At 47.0% G+C, this 22,529-nt stretch overlaps 2 protein-coding genes across 6 annotated transcripts in view; one reads left to right on the top strand and one right to left on the bottom strand.

Moving 5' to 3' along the window:
• Positions 1-13,185, bottom strand: part of TEN1 (TEN1 subunit of CST complex) — a 25,981-nt gene extending 12,796 nt beyond the window's left edge. The window contains exons 1-4 of one of the 5 annotated variants that reach the window (XM_017884723.1): positions 12,889-12,982; positions 7,839-7,994; positions 4,850-4,984; positions 2,432-2,529 (exon numbers count right to left, since the gene is read on the bottom strand). In XM_017884723.1, the coding sequence (XP_017740212.1) occupies positions 2,432-2,523 (92 nt within the window). In that variant the 5' untranslated portion in view covers positions 2,524-2,529; positions 4,850-4,984; positions 7,839-7,994; positions 12,889-12,982. Of the gene's footprint in view, positions 1-2,431; positions 2,530-4,849; positions 4,985-6,495; positions 6,617-7,838; positions 7,995-12,888 lie in introns of those variants that run through there. The other 4 variants (XM_017884724.1, XM_017884725.1, XM_017884721.1 and 1 more) reach the window with 4 other exon arrangements.
• A 7-nt stretch (positions 13,186-13,192) lies between these two features.
• Positions 13,193-22,529, top strand: part of ACOX1 (acyl-CoA oxidase 1) — a 37,075-nt gene continuing 27,738 nt past the window's right edge. Inside the window, exons 1-4 of the mRNA XM_017884595.1 lie at positions 13,193-13,427; positions 13,699-13,858; positions 21,398-21,558; positions 22,427-22,464. Of these exons, the coding sequence (XP_017740084.1) occupies positions 13,319-13,427; positions 13,699-13,858; positions 21,398-21,558; positions 22,427-22,464 (468 nt within the window). The 5' untranslated portion in view covers positions 13,193-13,318. The remainder of the gene's footprint in view (positions 13,428-13,698; positions 13,859-21,397; positions 21,559-22,426; positions 22,465-22,529) is intronic.

Genomic DNA, 22,529 nt, shown 5'->3' with positions numbered 1-22,529 from the left:
AAAAAAAAAAAAAAAAAAAAAGGGTTTGGCTAAGTAAATGATGCAATATCACCACAGTGAAACAAAATGGGACTATTCAAAATGATGATGGAGCTCTACATGTCTGACATGGAACTAGGTCTACCATACACAGCTAAGTAAACAAATGCTACAGTACAGTAATACAATAGGATCTCATCTAGGTTAAAACACTGCTTTCTTCTTTTTTTTCTTTTTTTTTTTGAGGTAGGATCTCACTCTGTCATCCAGGATGGAGTGCAGTGGTGCAATCTTGGCTCACTGCAACCTAGACCTCCCAGGTTCAGGTGATCCTCCCACCTCAGCCTCCCCAGTAGCTGAGGCTACAGGTGCACACTGCCATGCCTGGCTAATTTTTTTGTATATTTTGTAGAGACAGGGTTTCACCATGTTGCCCAGGCTTGTCTCAAACTCCTGGACTCAACCAATCCTCCTACCTCAGCCTCCCAAAGTGCTAGGATCACAGATGTTAGCCTCCACACCCAGCCTTTAACTAGGTTAAAATACTTTTCTTTTTTGAGACTGAATTTTACTCTTGTCACCCAGGCTGGAACGTGATCTTGGCTCACTGCCACCTCTGCCTCTTGGGTTCAAGCAATTCTTCTGCTTCAGCCTCCCAAATAGCTGGGATTACAGGCGCCTGCCACCATGCCTGGCTAATTTTGGTATTTTTTGTAGAGACAGGGTTTCACCACGTTGGCCAGGCTGGTTTTGAACTTCTGACCTCAGGTGATCTGCCCACTTTGGCCTCCCAAAGTGTTGGGATTACAGGCGTGAACTACCACACCCGGCCTAGGTTAAAATACTACTTTCTCTTTTTTTTTTTTTCAAGACAGAGTCTCACCCTGTCCCCCAGGCTGGAGTGCAGTAGTGCAATCTCAGCTCAGTGCAACCTCCACCTCCTGGGTTCAAGCGATTCTCCTGCCTCAGCCTCCTGAGTAGTTGGGATTATAGGCACCCACCACCAAGCCCGGCTAATTTTTGCATTTTTAGTAGAGACGGGGTTTCGCCATTTTGGCCAGGCTGTTCTCAAACTCCTGACCTCAGGTGATCCGCCTGCCTTGGCCTCCCAAAGTGCTGGGATTACAGGCGTGAGCCACCACACCTGACCTAGGTTAAAATACTTCTCTATGTATGTACACACGTCTCTAAGATGGTCCCCTGTGATTCTCACCCCCTAATATTTACATCCTTGTGCATCCTCTACGATGCTGAGTAAGGCTGACCTGTGTAATCAGTAGGATACTGCAGAAATGATGGAGACTGACTTTGGAAGCTAAGTCATGAAAGACATTGTGGTTTTCACCCCTGCTCTTTCTCTTGGTCACTGCTTCTGGCAGAAACTGCTGTGTTATCAGGACCCTCACACAGAACTACAGAGAAATCCACATTGTCAGGAACTGAGTTATCTTGCCAAGAGCCAGCACTACTTTGCCAAACGTGAACAAGCCACCTTGGAAGTAGAGGTCCTGGCCCCAGTCAAGCCTCCAGATAACTGCAGCCCTAGCCAACATCTGGATGCCACTCCCATGAGCGACCCTGAGCCAGATCCAAACCACTCTCAAATTCCTGACCCATAGTAACTATGAGACAATAATTAATTTAAATTTGGGGGAGGCCGAGCACAGTGGCTGAGCACAGCACTTTGGGAGGCTGAGTCAGGAGGATCACTTGAGCCCAGGAGTTTGACACCAGCCTTGAGAATATAGGGAGACCCTGTTTCTATGAAAAACTAAAATTGTGTGTGTGGGTAATTTGTTACACAGCAATATATAACTGATAAATAACTGAAAAAGTATATACGTATATATGTATATCGGGTGTCTCTATACCCACCCACATATACAAACACATACACATGGAAGAGCACATCAAGATAATCACCAAAGGTTAACAGTGGTTGTCTGGGCAATGAGATTATGGGTGACTTTTCCTTCCTCTCTACACCTTTATGGACTATCTACACTTTTTACAGTGAATATTAATTTTTTCCGTGTATATATATATACATATATGTGTATATGTATTCATTTTTGTTTTTTATTTTTGAGATGGAGTTTTGTTCTTGTTGCCCAAGCTGGAGTGCAATAGCACAATCTCAGCTCGCTGCATCCTCCACCTCCCAGGTTCAAGCAATTCTCCTGCCTCAGCCTCTCGAGTAGCTGGGATTATAGGCACACGCCACCATGCCAGGCTAATTTTGTATTTTTAGTAGAGACACGGTTTCTCCATGTTCGTCAGACTGGTCTCAAACTCCCAACCTCAGGTGATTCACCCACCTCGGCCTCCCAAAGTGCTGGAATTACAGGCATGAGCCACCGCGCCCAGCCCTAACTATTTTTTTGGGGGGGGTAGAGAAAGACATTTAACCATCACCCTTAACAGTGAAAAAAATTAAAAAAACCATTCTCACCTGCCGAATGTTCTCAGTGTGCCCCCATCAGGAACTTGGCCTGCACTGGCCTCCCAGGGGAAGTAATAGGTCCCAGGTTTGGGCAGCATCATGGGCTCCTATAACCAAACAGTTGAGATGGATTTTGAAGTTTCCTGATAAATCAAATGGACTACAAAACAGACATTAGCAGATATATGAGACCAACAGCATCTTGAAGACTAATTCCAGTGGGCAGTGTTTTAAAATTAAAAAAAAAAAATGTTGCCAGGCACGGTGGCTCATGCCTATAATCCCAGCACTTTGGGAGGCCGAGGCAGGTGGATCACGAGGTCAAGAGTTTGAGACCAGCCTGACCAACATGGTGAAACCCCGTCTCTACTAAAAACACAAAAATTAGCTGGTGGCGTGCGCCTGTAATCCCAGTTACTCAGGAGGCTGGAGCAGGAGAATTGCTTGAACCCAGGAGGTGGAGGTTGCAGTGAGACGAAATCGTGCCACTGCACCCCAGCCTGGGTGATAGAGCGAGATGCCGTCTCAAAAATACATAAATAAATAAATAATTGATATAATATGCATTCATGTATTAAAAACAAACAAAACAAACCACGGCTGGGCGCAGTGGCTCATGCCTGTAATCCCAGCACTTTGGGAGGCTGAGGTGGGTGGATCACCTGAGGCCGGGAGATCAAGACTAGCCTGAGCAACATGGAGAAACCCCGTCTCTACTAAAAATACAAAATTAGCCGGGCATGGTGGCGTGTGCCTGTAATCCCAGGACTTGGGGGGCTGAGGCAAGAGAATCGCTGAACCCAGGAGCCTGAAGTTTCAGTGAGCCGAGATCATGCCATTGCACTCCAGCCTGGGCAACAAGAGCAAGATTCCATCTCAAAAAACAAAGCAAAACAACCAAAACCAAACAAACAGAGCAGCCCTGACAACATAATGAGACTTCATCTCTATGAAAAAATGAAAACATGAGGCCAGGCACAGTGGCTCATGCCTGTAATCCCAGCTCTTTCGGAGGCCAAGGCGGGTGGATCCCTTGAGACTAGAATTCGGGACCAGCCTGGGCAACATGGCAACACCCCATCACTACAAAAAAAATACAAAAATTAGCCAGGTGTGGTGTCTCTCACCTGTAGTCCCAGCAATTTAGGAGGCTGAGGCAGGAGCATCACTTCACCACAGGAGGTTGAAACTGCAGTGAGCTATGATCACACCACTACACTCTAGCCTGGTCAACAGAGTAAGACCCTGTCTCAAAATAATAATAAACTAAAACAATATTTAAAAAGCTGCCGGGCGCAGTGGCTCATGCCTGTAATCCCAGCACTTCGGGAGACCGAGGAGGGCGGATCACCTGAGGTCAGGAGTTTGAGACTAGCCTGACCAACATGGAGAAACCCCGACTCTACTAAAAACACAAAATTAGTGGGGTGTGGTGGCACACCCAGCTACTAGGGAGGGTGAGGCAGGAGAATTGCTTGAACCTGGGAGGCGGAGGTTGCGGTGAGCCGAGATTGCGCCATTGCACTCCAGCCTGGGCAACAAGAGTGAAACTCCGTCTCAAACGAACAAACAAACAAAATTAAAAAGCTGTATGTGGCCCAGAATGGTGGCTCGCACCTGTAATCTCAGTGCTTTGGGAGGCCAAGGTGGGAGGACTGCTTGAGGCCAGGAGTTCAGGACCAGTCTGAGAACAAAGCAACAGCCTGACTTTACAAAAAAGAAAAAAATGTGGCAGGCTAGAAACACATGTAGTACCAGCTACTCGGGTGGCTGAGGTGGGAGGATAGCTGGAGCCCAGGAGTTCGAGGCTGCAGTGAGCTATGAGAACATCACAGAACTCCAGCCTGGACGACAGAGGGAGGCTCTGTCTCTAAAAAAATAAAAAGTCCGTGCACGGTGGCTCACGCCTGTAATCCCATCACTTTGGGAGGCCAAGGTGGGCAGATCACCTGAGATCAGGAGTTTGAGACCAGTCTGGCCAACATGGCGAAATTCCATCTCTACTAAAAATACAAAATTAGGCCGGGCATGATGGCAGCACCTGTGATCCCAGCTACTTGGGAGGCTAAGGCATGAGAATCGCTTGAACCCGGGAGGCAGAGGTTGCAGTGAGCTGAGTTCACACCACTGTACTCCAGCCTGGGCAACAGGGAGAGACTCAGTCTAAAATAAAATAAAATAAATAAAATAAAATAAAATAAAAAGCTATGTGGAGAAGTACTGTTCCACTCCAATCTCTATGTAACCCATTCCTTCCAATCCCATAAAACAGGGGTTTAGAAATGAGTACATGGTACATTTTTCAGCTTTGTGGGCTATATGATCTCTGTTACAATTATAGACATGCATTCAAACGATAACAGAGATATGTTCTCAGAAATGCAGTTAGGTGATTTCATCATTGTGTGAACATCACTGTGTACTTACACAAACCTAGATGGCACAGCCTACTGCAGCCCTGGTGCCATATGGTGGAGCCTATTGTTCGCAGGCTATCAACCTGCACCATGTGTGGCTGTACAGAACACTGGAGGCAACTGTAGCACAATGGTATCTGTATATCTGAACATAAGCAAACATAGGAGAGAAAATGGTAAAAAATGGTAAATAGTAAAAAATAGGGTGTCATATAATCTTTTGGGCCACTGTGTATATGCGCTCTGTCATTGACCCAAATGTGTGTATGCAGCATGTGCCTGTACAAGGTCTCATTCTGTCACCAAGGCTGGAGTGCATTAGTGGGATCATAGCTCACTGCAGCCTCAAACTCCTGGACTTAAGTGATTCCCCTTGCCTCAGTCTCCCAAGGGACTACAGGTGCGTACCACCACATCTGGCCACCTTCAACTATTTATTTATTTATTTTGAGATGGAGTCTCACTCTGTCGCCCAGGCTGCAGTGCAGTGGCGTTATCTCGGCTCACTGCAAGCTCTGCCTCCCGGGTTCACGCCATTCTCCTGCCTTAGCCTCCTGAGTAGCTGAGACTACAGGTGCCCACCACCATGCCTGGCTAATGTTTTTGTATTTTTAGTAGAGACGGGGTTTCACCATGGTAGCCAGGATGGTCTCGATCTCCTGACCTCGTGATCCACCCGCTTCGGCCTCCCAAAGTGCTGGGATTACAGGCTTGAGCCACCGCGCCCGGCCCAATTTTTTTTTTTTTTTACTTTTTTTTGAGACAGAGTCTTGCTCTGTTGCCTGCCTGGTAGGGCTGGTATCCCATCATAGATATGACCCCATATTTATGGGGCCTCTCCCCGGGGCTGATGGTCGGGGATACAAGCTGCTGAGCAGTGAGCAGAGAAGCAGCAACTGAGTCAGAGGCTACAGACAGAAGCAGCTAACTTCAAACAGTGCAACTTCAGGGAAGGATCACCTTCTTCCCATACCATCCCCTTTCCAACTCCCATCCCTCTAAGAGTTATCACCCAATAAAATCCTCAGCATACACTACCCTTCAATCTGTTCGTGTGACCTGATTCTTCCTGGATGCCAGACAAGAACCCGGGTGCTGAGAGGCACAGGCTTGGATGCTGCTGCGGGCTCTGCACAGAGCCTGCTCCCGCCAGAGACGAGCGATGGGCTGGTTTGTTCCCTCCTGTTCCTGCACTTGCTTGCTCCCATGCTCCCTCTCTTGAGGAATGGCCAGTGGCAGGCTGAGTGAAACGAGTCACTCCAGTTCCCAACCAGGGAACCAAGGGAGTCAAGGGAACAACTCCATCTCAGCATGATCTCGGCTCACTGCAACCCCTGCCTCCGGGGTTCAAGCAATTTTCCTGCCTCAGCCTGCCAAGTAGCTGCACCTACCACCACACCCAGCTAATTTTTTTGTTTTTGTTTTTGAGACAGAGTCTTGCTCTATCATGCAGGAGTTCAGTGGTGCAATTTTGGCTCACTGCAACCTCCGCCTCCCAGGTTCAAGAGATTCTCCTGCCTCAGCCTCACGAGTAGTTGAACTACAGGCGCCTGCCACCATGCCCGGCTAATTTTTGGAATTTTTTTTAGTAGAGACAGGGTTTCACCCTGTTGGTCAGGCTGGTTTCGAACTCTTGACCTCAGGTGATCTACCCACCTTGGACTCCCAAAGTGCTGGGATTACAGGCGTAAGCCACCAAGCCTTGCCGCATTTGATTTTCTTCATCAACACGTTCCTCTTGAACCCTCTCAGGCACATAGTGCCAGGAAGAACTGTTCTGTTTGTCAGCAAAAGAGACAGAGACTGCCTGTGGTTATGGTGCAGATCACGTCGTGGAAGGTCCTGATCATAGCTGGCAAGTGAGACTCATGCTGGCAGCCCTGGGGCAGTACCACGGAACTCTGTTCCTTGATAGGAACAGTGACTCTGGCCTGCGCTTTGCTTACCTGCTGGAAGCTACAAATGCTTCAAAACAATTAGAACAAGGCCAGGTGCAGCGGCTCATGCCTGTAATCCCAGCACTTGATGAGGCCGAGGAGGGCAGATCACTTGAGCTCAGGAGTTTGTGGGCAACCTCGTCTCTACTAAAAATATAAAAATTAGCCGGGTATGGTGGTACATGCCTATAATCCCAACTACTTGGGAGGATGAGATTAGGAGGATCGCTTGAGCCTGCAAGGTCGAGGCTGCAGCGAACTATGATTGCACCATTGCACTCTAGCCTGGGTGACGCTCACAAAAGCAAAATTAAATTTAAAAAAAAAATGAAAAAGCAGAGCAAGAGACAGTGCATAGATTTGGAAAGCCGACCATTATTTCTTCAGAACAAGGAACACACTATACAGCCCATAATGTCCAACAATGAGCAAAAAGATCTCCTCAGAGTCATAGTTTGATAGAGAAGTAAGATGTCCTTTGCAAAAATTGTATCAGTGAGAGAATTAGGGCAGCAGGGGAGAGGGGGAGATCTGATCTAGCCAATTCCTCTCTTGCCTTTGGCTGCTAAGCTGCCCTTAATTATTCCTGGGTTTGGGCCAAGCTAACTTTGGGAGACATTTAGTTTATAGTTTAAATGAAAATAGCCCTTCCCTAAAACGCAGCCACTTTTGTAAAGCTAATGAGAAACCACCAGGCTAGGAGCACAGAGAAGCCCAAATTCTGCGAAGATTGCCAGCCATTATTCCAGAGGTCACAAGCTAGGCAACTTCCCCAGTTACTCCTGCAGATAACATCACTATTGCAGAACCTAAGATTGGCCTTTGGAGATATCTTTTCAGGTTTTTTGCATGTCTGACACCACCAACTCCACATGGACCCCACCAACCACTCCTGCGGCCCCCCCCAAGAGGTGACTCAGCCTGCAGGAGGACCATTTGCCACACCCCTAAGGTTGCACCCCCAACCAATCAGCAGCAAGCACCATTGCCTAGCAGCCTCCACCCCTTTCCTGAAACTACATTTAAATGACCTCTAATCTCTGAGCCTTCCAGGAGACTGACCAATAATACCAACTCCCACGTGGTGTGGCCAGCCTTGTGTCAGTTAAACTCTTTCTTGACTGTAACGCCATGTTCTCCATGAGCTGATTTTGTTTGTGCTGCAGGAACTCATCAGGTGGTTATAGAAGTGGCACAGGCTATGAAAACATTCGTTGTCTAAAACAGAGGGAGATAAAAATTACGAAGGGCTGGTGTACACGAGTGTGTGCTCACTAACATGAGGGCACTAAAGGAGTGTCCCTACTACATGTTCCTGTTTTTCTGGTGGATCTGGGGAAAAGGGGTGGGGAGGAGGGGAGGATGCTGGGGTGGCTATGCAACTCTCACCGAGGGAGGAGTTTGCTGGTAATAATGATTATACTTTTTTTTTTTTTTTTGAGACGGAGTCTCGCTTCTGTCGCCCGGGCTGGAGTGCAGTGGCCAGATCTTCAGCTCACTGCAAAGCTCCGCCTCTTCGGTTTACGCCATTCTTCCGCCTCAGCCTCCCGAGACTTGGACGTACAGGCGCCCGCCACCCGCCCGGCTAGTTTTTTTTTTTTTTTTTTAGTAGGACGGGTTTCACCGTTTAGGCCCAGATGGTTCTGATCTCCTGGACCTCGTGATCTGCCAGTTCTCTGCTTCTCAAAGTGCCTGGGATTACAGGCTTGACCACCCGCAGGGACCGGCGCTGGACTTATACTTTTTTTCTTTCTTTCTTTTTTTTTGAGACAGGTTCTCGCTCTGTCGCCCCAGGCTGGAGTGCAGTGGCCGGATCCTCAGGCTCACTGCAAGCTCCGCCTTCCCGGGTTAAGCCATTTCATCACTTGCCTCAGCTCCCGAGTAGCTGGGGCTACAGGCGCCCGCCACTCTCCTCGGGCTAGTTTTTGTAATTTTTTTTTTAGTAGAGGACGCAGGGTTCACCGTGTTAGCCAGGATGGTCTCCGGATCTCCTGACCTCGTGATCACGCCCGTCTCGCCTCCCAAAGTGCTTCGGGGATTACAGGCTTGAGCCACCCCGCCCGGCCCTGTTTCTTTCTTTTTTTTTTTTTTTTTGAGATGAGTTTTGCTCTGTCTGCCACGCTGGAGTGCAGTGGCAGGTTCTCAGGGTCACTGTAACCACCACCTCCCAGGTTCAAGCGATTCTCCTGCCTCAGCCTCCTGAGTAGCTGGGACTACAGGTGCGTGCCAACATGCCCGGCTAATTTTTGTATTTTTAGTAGAGACGGGGTTTCACCATGTTGACCAGGCTGGTCATGAACTCCTCACTTCAGGTGATCCACCCACTTCGGCCTCCCAGAGTGTTGGGATTATAGGCATGAGCCACCTCACCCGGTCTCTTTTTTTTTTTTTTTGAGCCAAGGCAGGCAGATCACTTGAGGTCAGGAGTTCGAGACTAGCCTGGCCAACATGGTGACACACTGTCTCTACTAAAAATACAAAAATTAGCCAGGCATGATGGCGGACGCCTGTAATCCCAGCTACAAGGAAGGCTAAGGCAGGAGAATTGCTTGAACCCGAGAAGCAGAGGCTGCAGTGAGCCAAGATCATGCCACTGCACTCCAGCCTAGGCGACAGAGCGAGACTCTGCCTGAAAAAATAAACAAATAAATAAGTAAATAAAACTATGATCAATGCTTGAGCCTAAGAGTTTGAGGCTGCAGTGAACTATGGTTGAGCCACTGCATTCCAGTCTGGGTGACAGAGTTTTGTCTCAAACAAAACAAAACAAAGCAAAACTATGATCAAATACATGTGTATGCTTTTTCTCCTATTAATCACTTGTGTGGTATTCCTGCCAAAAATGCATCATCTGAATCTAATCATGAAGAAATATCAGACAAATCTGAATTAAGCGACATTCTACTGCAGGGGCTAAGCGGCCCTCTGAAGTTTCGCGGCAAAAAATCAACTTGCAAAAGGCAGAGTAATAGTCAAAAAGGTATACAAATTTATGTAACATGTACATGTGGGAGCCTTCAGAAGGAAGACCCAAAGATACAGGGGAAAGGTATGATCTAATGCTGATAGACTGAGTGGGGAGGCCCAGCAAGGCCTGTCTAGATTCTTCTTGGCTTCTCGGAGCAGGCATTCCTTCCTTCTGGGTGTGGGGCAGGACCCTCTCTGGAATGGGGTCTTATGGCCTACAGTCAAACAAGGTAGGTCAGATAATTTCTTTCTGGCCAGTTTTTATACCAAAAGATGGAGGGAAAGTTAAGAGTAATATATTTAGGTTTCTTGTTTGTTTGTTTTGTTTTTTGTTTTTTGAGATGGAGTCTCACTCTGTTGCCCAGGCTGGAAAGCAGTGGTGCAATCTCGGCTCACTGCAACCTCTGCCTCCCGGGTTCAAGCGGTTCTCCTGCCTCAGCCTCCTGAATAGCTGGGACTACAGGCAAGTGCCACCTCGCCCAGCTAATTTTTTTTTGTATTTTTAGTAGAGATGGGGTTTCACTGTGTTAACCGGGATGATCTTGATCTCCTGACCTCGTGATCCACCTGCCTTGGCCTCCCAAAGTGCCAGGATTATAGGCGTGAGCCACCGCACTCAGCCTATATTTAGGGTTTTATGGCTGGCTTTGGGGGTAAAGGACTCTGTTTTCTATGACCTGCCTTGGGGAAGAGGATTCTAACGTCTCTGGCTAGCCTTGGGGGAGAATGGGCCTGAGGGAGAGGAGGGCAGAAGGTAAAAAAAAAAACTTGCTTTGTGGGTTGCTTCTGAGGCCTTCATTTTGGGGTATTGTTTTCTGAGACCCAACACTACAAAACAACGGGCTTATACACTTCAAAAGTGTTAATGTCAGTCAGCCAGGCGCGGTGGCTCATGCCTGTAATCTCCGCACTTCGGGAGGCTAAGGCAAGCGGATCACATGAGGCCAGGAGTTTGAGACCAGCCTGGTCAACATGGTGAAACCCTGCCTCTAATAAAGACACAAAAATTAGCCAGGTGTGGTAGCGCATTCCTGTAGTGTCAGCTACTTGGGAGGCTGAGGCATGAGAATCATTTGAATGCAGGAGGCGGAGGTTGCAGTGAGCTGAGATCATGCCACTGCACTCCAGCCTGGGTGACAGAGGAAGACATCATCTCAAAAAAAAAAAGTGTTAAAGTCACAGAAGAAAAGTTCTTTGTTCTAGTCTTGTAATTCTCGTGTAAATTTGAAATTATTTCAAAATAAAACCAAATTTAGCTCATCTAAGTCTTTTCTATTCAATGCTGAGTACACCCACTATCATTACATTAAGAGCAATTGGTTTCCTAGAATACTAGACCTAGAAGGTCAGCTGTCAAGTAGCCATTTGTTCAGGCCACAAAGATTTCCTGAGCACCTTTAGTGGGGCAGGCACTGTGCCAGGTACAGAGAATAGACACCCTCCCTACTGTTGAAGGGGCCTGAGATCAGCACCTTAATAAGACAAATGAGGATCCTGAGGTCCTAGTGGTTAAGAGTGTGTATTATAGTTCTGTTATTCAAATGATGAATGTTATGCATCTTTGTAGTTTTACTTTTTTTTTTTTTTGAGACGGAGTCTTGCTCTGTCGCCCAGGCTGGAGTGCAGTGGCCGGATCTCAGCTCACTGCAAGCTCCGCCTCCCGGGTTTACGCCATTCTCCTGCCTCAGCCTCCCGAGTAGCTAGGACTACAGGCGCCCGCCACCTCACCTGGCTGGTTTTTTTGTGTTTTTTTTTTAGTACAGACGGGCTTTCACCGTGTTAGCCAGGATGGTCTCGATCTCCTGACCGTGTGATCCACCCGTCTCGACCTCCCAAAGTGCTAGGATTACAGGCTTGAGCCACCACGCCCGGCCTGTAGTTTTACTTCTGAGAAAACCAAAGTCATAGTATTACACAGACTACAGACAGGCTAGGTGCGGCGGCTCACGCCTGTAATCCCAGTGCTTTGGGAGGCCGAGGCAGATGGATAAACTGAGGTCAGGAATTCGAGACCAGCCTGGCCAACATGGCAAAATCTGTCTCTACTAAAAATACAAAAATGAGCTGGGTGTGGCGGCAAGCCCCTGTAATCCCAGCTACTTGGGAGGCTGAAATAGGAGAATCGCTTGAACCCAGGGGGTGGAGGGTGCAATGAGCTGAGATCATACCACCACACTGCAGCCTGGGCAACATAGCGAGACTCCGTCTCAAAAAAAAAAAAAAGTGACTACAGATGATTCAACAAATCCGTGAATCTCCCTTGTCCACAATCCCACTGGGCAGAACTGTTTTTTTTTTTTTCCTGTAGAGATAGGGTCTCACTATGTTGTCCAGGATGGAGTGCAATGTCACAATCTTGGCTCACTGCAACCTCCACCTCCGGTGCGCAAGCTACCATCCCATCTCAGCCTTCAGAGGAGCTGGGACTACACGCGCATGCCACTACACCAAGCTAATTTTTTGGTATTTTTTGTAGAGATGGGGTTTTGCCGTGTTGCCCAGGCTGGTCTTCAACTCCCGGGCTCAAGTGATACGCCCGCCTCGTCCTCCTAAAGTGCTGGGATTCCAGGCGTGAGCCACCGCACCCGGCCCTACACTAGGTTTTAACAGTATTTAAGTGTGCATTTCCCACTTTGATGATGATAATGGCGAAAGCAAATAAGTCTGGATTCCAAGACCTCTAGTAACTGCGAGGTTGGGGGAGAAAAATGTCTGGTTTCCCAGACAGAGGGCTTAGAGCAGCACTGCCCGCTCAGCCTCATTCTAAGTCCGCGTCCACCCCTTAAACAGCGGGCAGCGCTCACAATCCCACACCCAGAGCCCCGGAGCCCACGCCTCTGCCAGTAAAGACGCCATTATTTTAACAAAAGGTAACTAGAGCCTCTCCCCAAAGAGATTTTGGTTCCCGTCCCATTCTCCTCCAATCCGGGTGGATTTGGCAAAAGCGCAAATGACCCTCCCTAGCAATTCCGCAAAGCCCGTCTCCCGCTCCAAGTTCTTGAGTTTCCCCGACCACTCATTTTAGAGAGGCCTAGAGACACAGACCCGGAAGCGGGGCGGAGGCGGGCGGGGGGGGAGGGGGCGGCAAGCGCAGACGCAGTCCCTCAGCCTCGTTGTACCGCCCCTTCCCAAGGCCCCAGCCAACCTGTTCTGGGCGTCGCCAGGTCCTCGGATTTCCTCTTTCCGCCTCGCGTGGTCACGTGACGAGAGAGGGGGCGGGATACAAAAAGTGCTTTACTTTCCCTCTCCCCCAACGCCCCGCCGGGCAATTTCTTGACCTTTGGAGCCCCCTTCCCGAGGATCCGCTCGGGAGCCTCCCCTGGCCAGGAGCAGGGGATTCGTCTGCCCCGCGACCGGCCCCAGTCACGCCGCGGACATCGCCCCCTCTGTCTGGGCCGTTGTCACTCACGCGCCGAAGGGCCGCGGAGAAAGAAGGGGCGGGCCGGGCGAGCGGAGGCGGGGACTTGAGCAGTTCTGAGGCTGCCTCATAGGGCCCGGCCGGCGCTGAAGCTGCGGATTTAGGTTGTCACTGCCACCTCCGTCGGTGCTTACTTCGCTGCCAGCTGGTCGTCGCCATGAACCCGGACCTGCGCAGGGAGCGGGATTCCGCCAGCTTCAACCCGGAGCTGCTTACACATATCCTGGACGGCAGCCCCGAGAACACCCGGCGCCGCCGAGAGATCGGTGAGGGCGGCGGGCGAGACCTCCCTCTTTTCCCGAGAAAAGCTGGAGACTCCCTCGATGCGGAGTCAGGGGCGCTATGGGGCCCAGGCCGTCTCGCCCAGCGTTAGGGCAGCCGGGACCCCCACTTCGAGGAACAGCCTGTGTTCCTGGTGGGGGGATATCGCCATTCCCGAGATGTGTCCGCGACTCTGAAGCCTATTGTGATTCAGGGAGGGTGGAACGGAGCCCCGAGTGTCTGTCTGCCTTTTAATGCCCTTTAACCCCCTTCCAGAGAACATGATCCTGAACGACCCAGACTTCCAGCATGAGGACTTGAACTTCCTCACTCGCAGCCAGCGTTATGAGGTGGCTGTCAGGAAAAGTGCCATCATGGTGAAGAAGATGAGGGAGTTTGGCATCGCAGACCCTGATGAAATTATGTGGTTTAAAAAGTAGGTATGCCTTAGCACAGAGCAAGTGTTGTTAAGCCTGAACTTTAAAGCTGCAGTCTATGGTGGCCTTTCACCACCGTGCTTTGGCGTTTGAAGATGCAAACTGGCATATTTTCATGCCACTTTATGAAGTTGTATGTGTGCCCGGGCGCGGTGGCTCACGCCTGTAATCCCAGCAGTTTGGGAGGCCAAGGCGGGCGGATCACAAAGGAGATCGAGACCATCCTGGCTAACGCGGTGAAACCCCGTCTCTACTAAAAATACAAAAAATTAGCTGGGCGTGGTGGCGGGCCCCTGTACCCTGTAGTCCTAGCTACTCGGGAGGCTGAGGCAGGAGAATGGCTTGAACCCAGGAGGCGGAGCCTGCAGTGAGCCTAGATACCGCCACTGCACTCCAGCCTGGGCAAGAGTGCGCGACTCCGTCTCAAAAAAATAAATAAATAAAGTTATATGTGTGGAAAATAATGTGATTACTTTTGTATCCAAGGCTTTTCGTGGGATGACGTGTTTGTAGAATGTTGATAATAAATGGAAATGCAGGAGTTTTCTCGCGTACAGTTTCAAGGATGTTGTAAAAGCATTATTCTGCCCAAGCAACTCTGACTGATTTAAATGCAGAATCATTTTGCTCTTTGTAACGAGGACGGCTAAAATTCTGAATCTGGAAGGATTTTTTTTTTTTTAGTTGCACGATCATTTAAATATTTTGGAGCAGTAGCAGATTATATTATATGGTAGTGTGGACCTGGATGAAGAATAATCAGTCACGCCTTTGAATGAATAGAAAGTCTAAGAACCCAGTAGTTCTGAATCGATGACAGCGCTTGAATGGTTGTCTTGTGCATATGAGAGAGACGTCATAAAAACCTGCCTTGGTTCTAGTGTGGAAGAGAGTATATCCTTTTTTCATACCGTGTGTTTTGTTGTGTTTTTTGTTTGTTTTTGTTTTTGTTTTTTGAGACGAGTGTCGCTCTGTCGCCCAGGCTGCAGTGCAGTGGTGCGATCTCGGCTCACTCCAACCTCCACCCCACGAATTCAAGCCATTCTCCTGCTTCAGCCTCCCGAATAGCTGGGATTACAGGCGCTGGCCATCATGCTCTGCTAATTTTTGTATTTTTAGTAGAGATGGGGTTTCACCATGTTGCCAGGCTGGTCTCAAACTCCTGACCTCGTGATCCACCCTGCTCCACAAGGAGTGGTAAATATAAATAAAAATAAGGGTTTTGGGCCGGGCACAGTGGCTTATGCCTGTAATCTCAGCACTTTGGGAGGCCGAGGCAGGTGGACCAGCCTGGCCAAAATGGTGAAACCCTCTCTCTACTAAAAATACAAAAATTAGCCTGGTGTGGTGGTGCGCTCCTGTGGTCCCAGCTACTCGAGAGGCTGAGGCAGGAGAATCCCTTGAACCCAGGAGGTAAAGGCTGCACTGAGCCGAGATCGTGCCACTGCACTCCAGCCTGGGCAACAAAGAGAGACTGTCTCAAAAAACAAAAAAAAAGGATTTTTTTGCCTTAACCTAAACAAACAGTGTTACGTGATCCTAGTACAAGATTATTTTGGCCTATAGCATTTTTTCACATTTATTCCGAGGCATTTTCTATTTCAGTTTCTCCATTTTAAAGGAACTCCAGTATTTTCATCAGTAAAGATTAAATCATATGAGTGGTATATAGACTAGAACCAAACTAAATAGAATATGTTGCACGTTCTGCCTTTATGGTAATAATGGTCACTGCCTCTAGTGCCTTTGATATCGATATTCAGCTTGACTTGGGTTATTTTTGTGAAGATGAAATGGTTTACTCTGGTCCTTTGGACTTTCCTCAGAGCTCCACTCAGTTTTAGCTGTAAAACTTTTGTTTATTTTATTTTTGGTAGTTCAAATCAGCATACTTCCCAATGGTCTTTTTTGTTTTTAAAGTCTGTAACTCATGGCTGTGGCGATACTGAGATAAAGTAACTCCTAGAAGATTATGTTACTGATACCTGTGTTGGGTTTGTAAATTTGAAAAAATTAGTAAGATTTTATTCCTTCTAGAAATGTCAGGAAAGAAGTGTGTGTGTGTGTGTGTATTTGTTTTTGAATGGGTGGTGCAATACATTTTAAAGCTGTTAGTAGATGATTTCATAACCTGTGACCTGTTCATAATGTGTAACCAGACTTGAGTGAGGTCACAATGAAATAGAACAAAGTCCTTTATGTGGATTGAGGATTCATGGGCACCAGTAATTTACTTGGTATATGATTTTTCATGTGAAGTATTAAAGTACAAACTTGAACACACCCTGTGACGCGCTTCCAGTGTCCTTAGGATATGACAAGGAGATCAGTTTTTAAGTTAGAGAAGGGGTTTGTAAATGAGTCCTGGCAATTATCGCATGCCATTGAGTTAAAGCCTCGGTTATATAATCTCATCGATTATAACTCACACCAGTGTTTTGTGTACACTAAGAAAGAAAGAATGCTGCCTGTTAACCATGGCATGCTATTAATTGTGAAATACATCACTTACCTTTCTTCCTTCCTTCCTTCCTTCCTTCCTTCCTTCCTTCCTTCCTTCCTTCCTTCCTTTTTTTCCTTTCCTTTCTCTTTCTTTCTTTCTTTCTTTCTTTCTTTCTTTCTCTCTTTCCTTCTTTCCTTCTTTCTCTCTCTCTTTCTTTCTCGCTCTCTCTCTCTCTTTCTCTTTTTCTCTCTCTCTCTTTCTCTTTTTCTCTCTCTCTCTTTCTCTCTTTCTTTCATTTTTGTTTGAGACAGGATCTTGCTTTGTTCCCCAGGTAGCAGTGTAGTGGCACAATCATAGTTCACTGTAACCTCAAACTCCTGGGTTCAAGTGATCCTCCCACCTCGACCTTCCAAAGTGCTGGGATTACAGGCATGAGACACTGCTCCTGGCCCATTGGATTTCTTTTCTTTTTATCTTTTTTTTTTTTTGAGTGGAGTCTCTCTCTGTGGCCCAGGCTGAAGTGCAGTGGCGGGATCTCGGCTCATTGCAACCTCTGCCTCCTGAGTTCAAGCAATTCTCCTACCTCAGCCTCCTGAGTAGCCAGGACTACAGGCAGACTAATTTTTTGTATTTTTAGTAGAGACAGGGTTTCACTATGTTAGTCAGTCTGGTTTCGAACTCCTGACCTCAAGCAATCTGCCCTCCTCGGCCTCCCAAAGTGCTGGGATTACAGGCAGGAGCTACCGTGCCTAGCCTGGATTTCTTTTTTTTTTGAGATGGAGTTTCGCTCTTGTTGCCCAGGCTGGAGTACAATATTGCAATCTCAGCTCACTGCAACTTCTGCCTCCTGGGTCAAGTGATTCTCCTGCCTCAGCCTCCCGAGTAGCTGGGATTACAGGCATGTGCCACCACACCTGACTAATTTTGTATTTTTAGGTCCTGCTCAGCCTTTCCGAGTAGCTGGGAATTACAAGCCATGTGCCACACAGCCCGAATATTTTGTATTTTTAGTAGAGAGCAGGTTTTTCTCCGTGCTGGTCAGGGCTGGTCTCGAACTACTGACGCAGGTGATCTGCGCCGCTCAGCCTCCCAAGTGCTAAGGATTACAGTCGTGAGCCCTGTGCCAGCGCTAGGATTTCTTAAATGCTAAATGAGGGAGAAGAATGCTGAAATTGATGAAATAAGCAGTATTTTTTGAGAATTTGGGGGCATGTACTGGGTTTTGTTTGTTTTGTTTTATGTTTTGTTTGAGACCGGGTTTCATCTTGTCCCACAGGCTGGAGTGCAGTGCATCATCTCGGCTCACTGCAACCTCACCTCCCGGGTCAAGCGATTCTCGCTGGGCGCTCAGCCTGCCTAAGTAGCTGGGATTACAGGTGCCCAACCACCCAAGCCCAGCTATATTTTTGTATTTTTAGGTGGAAGATGGAGTTTCATACGCAGGTTTGGCCAGGCTGGTATCAGACTCTGATTCTCCAGGTGATCGCCACCCTCTGCCGCCCCCGCGCCCAAAGTGCTGGGATTATAGGTGTGAGCCACTGTTCCTGGCTCAGCACTGTTAATTTTTAATTTTTTGTAGAGAGCAGCCGGGATTTATATTCTCAGCTGGCCTTGAACTCCTGACCGCCAATGATCCTCTCACCTCGGCCCCCTCCCGCAAAAATCGGGGCTGGGCTTAGCAGGTGTGACGGCCACTGTGCCTGGCGCTATTTCTTGGAAAATTTTTGTATGTTTATTTCCTCTTGATATACATATGAAGCATATAATACGCTTACATACCCTTAAAAGTATTTATAGAAACGTAATTCTTGCGGGCGTGGTGCTCACGGCCCTGTAATCCCAGCATTTGGGGGAGGGCAAGGTAGGCAGATCAACGAGGTCAGGAGATCGGAGACATCCTGGTAACATGGTGAAACCCTGTCTCGTACTAAAAGCACAAAAAAAATTAGCTGGGCGTGGTGGCGGGCACACTGTAGTCCCAGCTGCTGCGGGAGCTGAGGCAGGAGAATGGACAGTGAACCGCGGGAGGCGGAGCTTGCAGTGAGCCGAGATCCGCTGCGCCGCTAGCTGACTCAGTCATGGGCGACAGAGTGAGACGCTGCTGTCCCTCAAAAAAAAAAAAAGTGTTTTGTATTTATACACAATAGACACGTCGTCCATCAAAAACATTTTGGTTTTAGTAAGCAGCAACTGTTAGAGAATTCTGGTGTTTGCCCTTGAGAGATTAGTTAGCAGCATTTATCCTAATCAGGCTTTTGGGCATGGTACATTTATGAAATGTGTTAACTTGTGTATTAGAGTTATGAGCAGAACTTTGTGTTGGCATAAATACAGAGGAGTAAAGTTAAGCTGCTGCCGCTGTAATTCCTTAGAAATTGATCATCTTTTCTGTTCATACTCCTCCTTTTCTCTGATTTCCCTCTAGTTTAAATTAACATAAATGAATATAAGAAATCATAGAATCCTGAGGGTTAAAGGCATTTTAGATGTTGGCTAGTAGTCTCTCTTGGCTGTTGAGATGAGTTCATGTTCCTCAGCACCTGAAAAGTGATGTCGCTGCCCTAGGTCTAGTGCCTGACAACTGTTGTGGCAGAGAAAAATTTTTTTCTTTTTTTTTTTTTTTTTTTTTTTTTTTTTTTTTTTTTTTTTTTTTTTTTTTTTTTTTTGAGAGCAGAGTCTGCACTCTGTCACCCGGGCTGGAGTGCAGTGGCCGATTCTCAGCTCACTACAGCTCCAGCCTCCCGGGTTCGCAGTGATTCTGCTTCCCGCTCGGCCTGCAGCCTCGTCGCGAGTAGCTGGGACTACAGGGACGCACTACTTGGCCCGGGCTAGTTTTTTTGTATTTTTTAGTAGAGACGGGGTTTCACTTGGTTAGGCAGCAGGATGGTCTCGATCTCCTGACCTCGTGATCGCCCCGTCTCGGCGCTCCCAAGTGGCTGGGATTAAGGCTTGAGCCACCGAATTTTTTTCTTTTTTTTTTGAGAGCGGAGTCTTGCTCTGTCTCCCAGGCAAGAGTACAGTGGTGTGATCTTGGCTCACAGCAGCCTCCGCCTCCTGGGTTCAAGTGATTCTTCTGCCTCATCTCCTGAGTAGCTAGGATTACAGGCACCTGCCACCTCACCCAGCTAATTTTTATATTTTTAGTAGAAACGGGGTTTCACCATGTTCGCCAGGCTGGTCTCGAACTCCTGATCTTGTAATCCACCCACCTTGGCCTCCCAAAGTGCTGGGATTACAGGCATAAGCCACTGCGCCTGGCCGAGAAAACATTTTTTACTGATGTTAATAAGCAGCTTCTATTGACTTAAACACATGATTAGGACACAGAAGTTGTTCCCTCTGGTGGAATCTATAATAATTACATTAATTCATTTTGATTAACTAGAAATATTCGTATCTAAGAGCATCCATGATGAATGTTTTTGTTTCTAAGTGGATTATGATTTATGTAAGATAGAAAAGACAATGAGGCTGGGCATGTTGGCTCACACCTGTAATCCCAGCACTTTGGGTGGCTGAGGTGGGCAGGTCACTTGAGGCCAGGCCACTTTGTGACCAGCCTGGCCAACATGGCAAAACACCATCTCTACTAAAATACAAAATTAGGCGGGCTTGGTGGTGCACACCTATAATCCCAGCTACTTGGGAGGCTGAGGCATGAGAATCACATGAACCTAGGAAGCAGAGGTTGCCATGAGCTGAGATCACACCACTGTACTCCAGCCTGGGCAACAGAGGGAGACTATCTCCAAAAAAAGAAAGAAACAGAAAAGAAATGGTGAGGATAGTCGTGTAGTACTTACTTAGGAAATAGGAAAATAAGGGTATATTGTGTTTACCATTATTTCTTTCTTTTTTTTTTTGAGACAGAGTCTCGCTCTGTTGCTCAGGCTGGAGTGCAGTGGCGCGATCTTGGCTCACTGCAAGCTCCCCCTCCCGGGTTCACGCCATTCTCCTGCCTCAGCCTCCCAAGTAGCTGGGACTACAGGTGGCCGCCACCATGCCCAGCTAATGTTTTGTATTTTAGTAGAGACGGGGTTTCACCGTGTTAGCCAGGATGGGCTCAATCTCCTGACCTCGTGATCTGCCCACCTCGGCCTCCCAAAGTGCTGAGATTACAGGTGTAAGCCACTATGCCCGGCTACTATTATTTCTTCTAAGGTGGCGGTTTGGTTTCAGGGTCCCCCAGCACTGCAATGGCAGCCTATCCCTTCTCTCCTTTACTTCATGGTCTGCTCATTGCACAGGTCAAGATAAACTGGTGGTAACATTGCTTCCTAATCATCTGTTGAGAAGTCATGAAGATCAGTTAGATGAGAAGTATTTTGTACTTTAAACTCTTTAGATATGCGCTTTGTCAAAGTACAAAATTGATCCCCATAAAATCTATGACACAGCACAGCCAAGGCCAACTACTGTGGACTCTGTTTTATAAGAAGAGAGTTGAGGACTAAATTTCAATGTGATATAGAGTTAATCGGTAGTAATGTTCATTGACCATTGGGGATAAATTTTTACATGCCCGCATTACTTATTGTAAACCCTGAAGACCTTTAGAGATGTATGATTCTGCCCTGGAATATATATTTACTCTTCTGGATATTTGCTTATATTATCTAGGTAAACAGAGTTGAAATTATTTCTTCCTTGGAGCTCTTAACAGCTCTACAAGTAAGTGTTCTATGGAGTTACTTTAACCTTTAAAACAAACAAGTAAAACCTAAATAAAGCAAAAAAGAAAAAAAAAACACCACATTCTAAAAAATTCAACCAATCGAACCAGTAAATAACACCAACAGCCTCCCCTTCCAAAAATTAGAGATGTTTTTATGCTAAAACTTAGGTAGAATTTGCTTCCTAGATTACATGTAAATATGAAATGAATTGTGGCCTTGAAATAGTTAGAAGAGACATCATCAGGTTCTGCTGTTGGCTTTTTAGGTAGTAAAATGGTAAATCTTATGTTTAATTTCATAAGAAGGGGGTTTACATTTTCCTGACCTTCTCCTTGAAGGCCAAAGCTGTTTGGCAAGAATGGGTTGTAGGATGCAGTTTCTAAAGGAAGGCTGAGATCCTTTTCTTTTCTCTCCTGTAGACTACATTTGGTCAATTTTGTGGAACCTGTGGGCCTCAATTACTCCATGTTTATTCCCACCTTGCTGAATCAGGGCACCACTGCTCAGAAAGAGAAATGGCTGCCTTCGTCCAAAGGACTCCAGATAATTGGCACCTACGCCCAGACGGAAATGGGCCACGGTTAGTCCACACTGAGGGTCTCTGGGTAACCCACCTCAGGACATCAGTTAACAGTGATTGCCAGCATTTGACTTTTTTCTGCTGTTATCTGTTTGGGATTTTATTTTTAAGTAGTTAAGTCAAAATTCAGCTTCTTGTTTTCTCCTAGATATTTTCCTTGGAAACTGGTCCAGGGCTCTGGCCTATAAACATCATTCACTGTTATTTCCTAAAGTCTTTATTATTGAACAGTTTGAAAAGATGGGGTTTACAGTGCAGTAGGGAAGCCCATTATGTTACTCTGGGTCTAATGAGTAAAGACTTTGTTGGAAATTCTTCAGAGGGTTAGTGCCCCAGCAATATCTGGAAAGTGCCTCTCTGCTGTAATGCAGTTAAAGCTGTGGATTTTAATGGGGGCAGCAGGTGGTGGCAGCTACCTATCTCATCTCTCATTGCCCACTAGCAGAGTTATAAGGCAGTTTGGAAAAAAGTCCATGATTCTCTTCATCTGACTTCAGGCTTTTTAGATATTTTTTTCCTCTATATGTCTAGGAACTCTTGTGTTGCCAGTAATTCTTTGTTAAATTGTTCCTAAATGTCTGGCTTCCTTTAAAAAGTTTTGCTTTTGGTCTTAATGTGAAATAGGTTTGTTTTCGTAGACAAGGCCATTAGCAGGTTTGAGTGTTTGGAATTTGAGCTGCCCAGCCTCATGTCTAAGTATCAAAATGGGAGGAGTAAAGAAAGGGAAGGAAAAAGGAATGCAGATATCAGGGAAACATCATTTTGTGTTTGATTGCTGATTTCGAGGTGCAAATTGGTTTAAGGAAAGTGTTATTTATTGTCATCTCCATGGGGACTGCAGATTTCTGGTCATGGTTTGATGTTCCAGACACCTTACTAAACACCCAAGACTTCAACTTCAAGATGGTCAGTACTGAAATTATAAGCCTGAAAGAAAGGTTTGTTAAGTACGATAAGATTCTTTTTTTTTT

This window comes from Rhinopithecus bieti, unplaced genomic scaffold, assembly GCF_001698545.2.
Source record: "Rhinopithecus bieti isolate Rb0 unplaced genomic scaffold, ASM169854v2 scaffold_13400, whole genome shotgun sequence".
NCBI lineage: Eukaryota > Metazoa > Chordata > Mammalia > Primates > Cercopithecidae > Rhinopithecus > Rhinopithecus bieti.
Note: the sequence above shows the minus strand (reverse complement) of the source record. Positions and strands in the feature narration are given on the sequence as shown.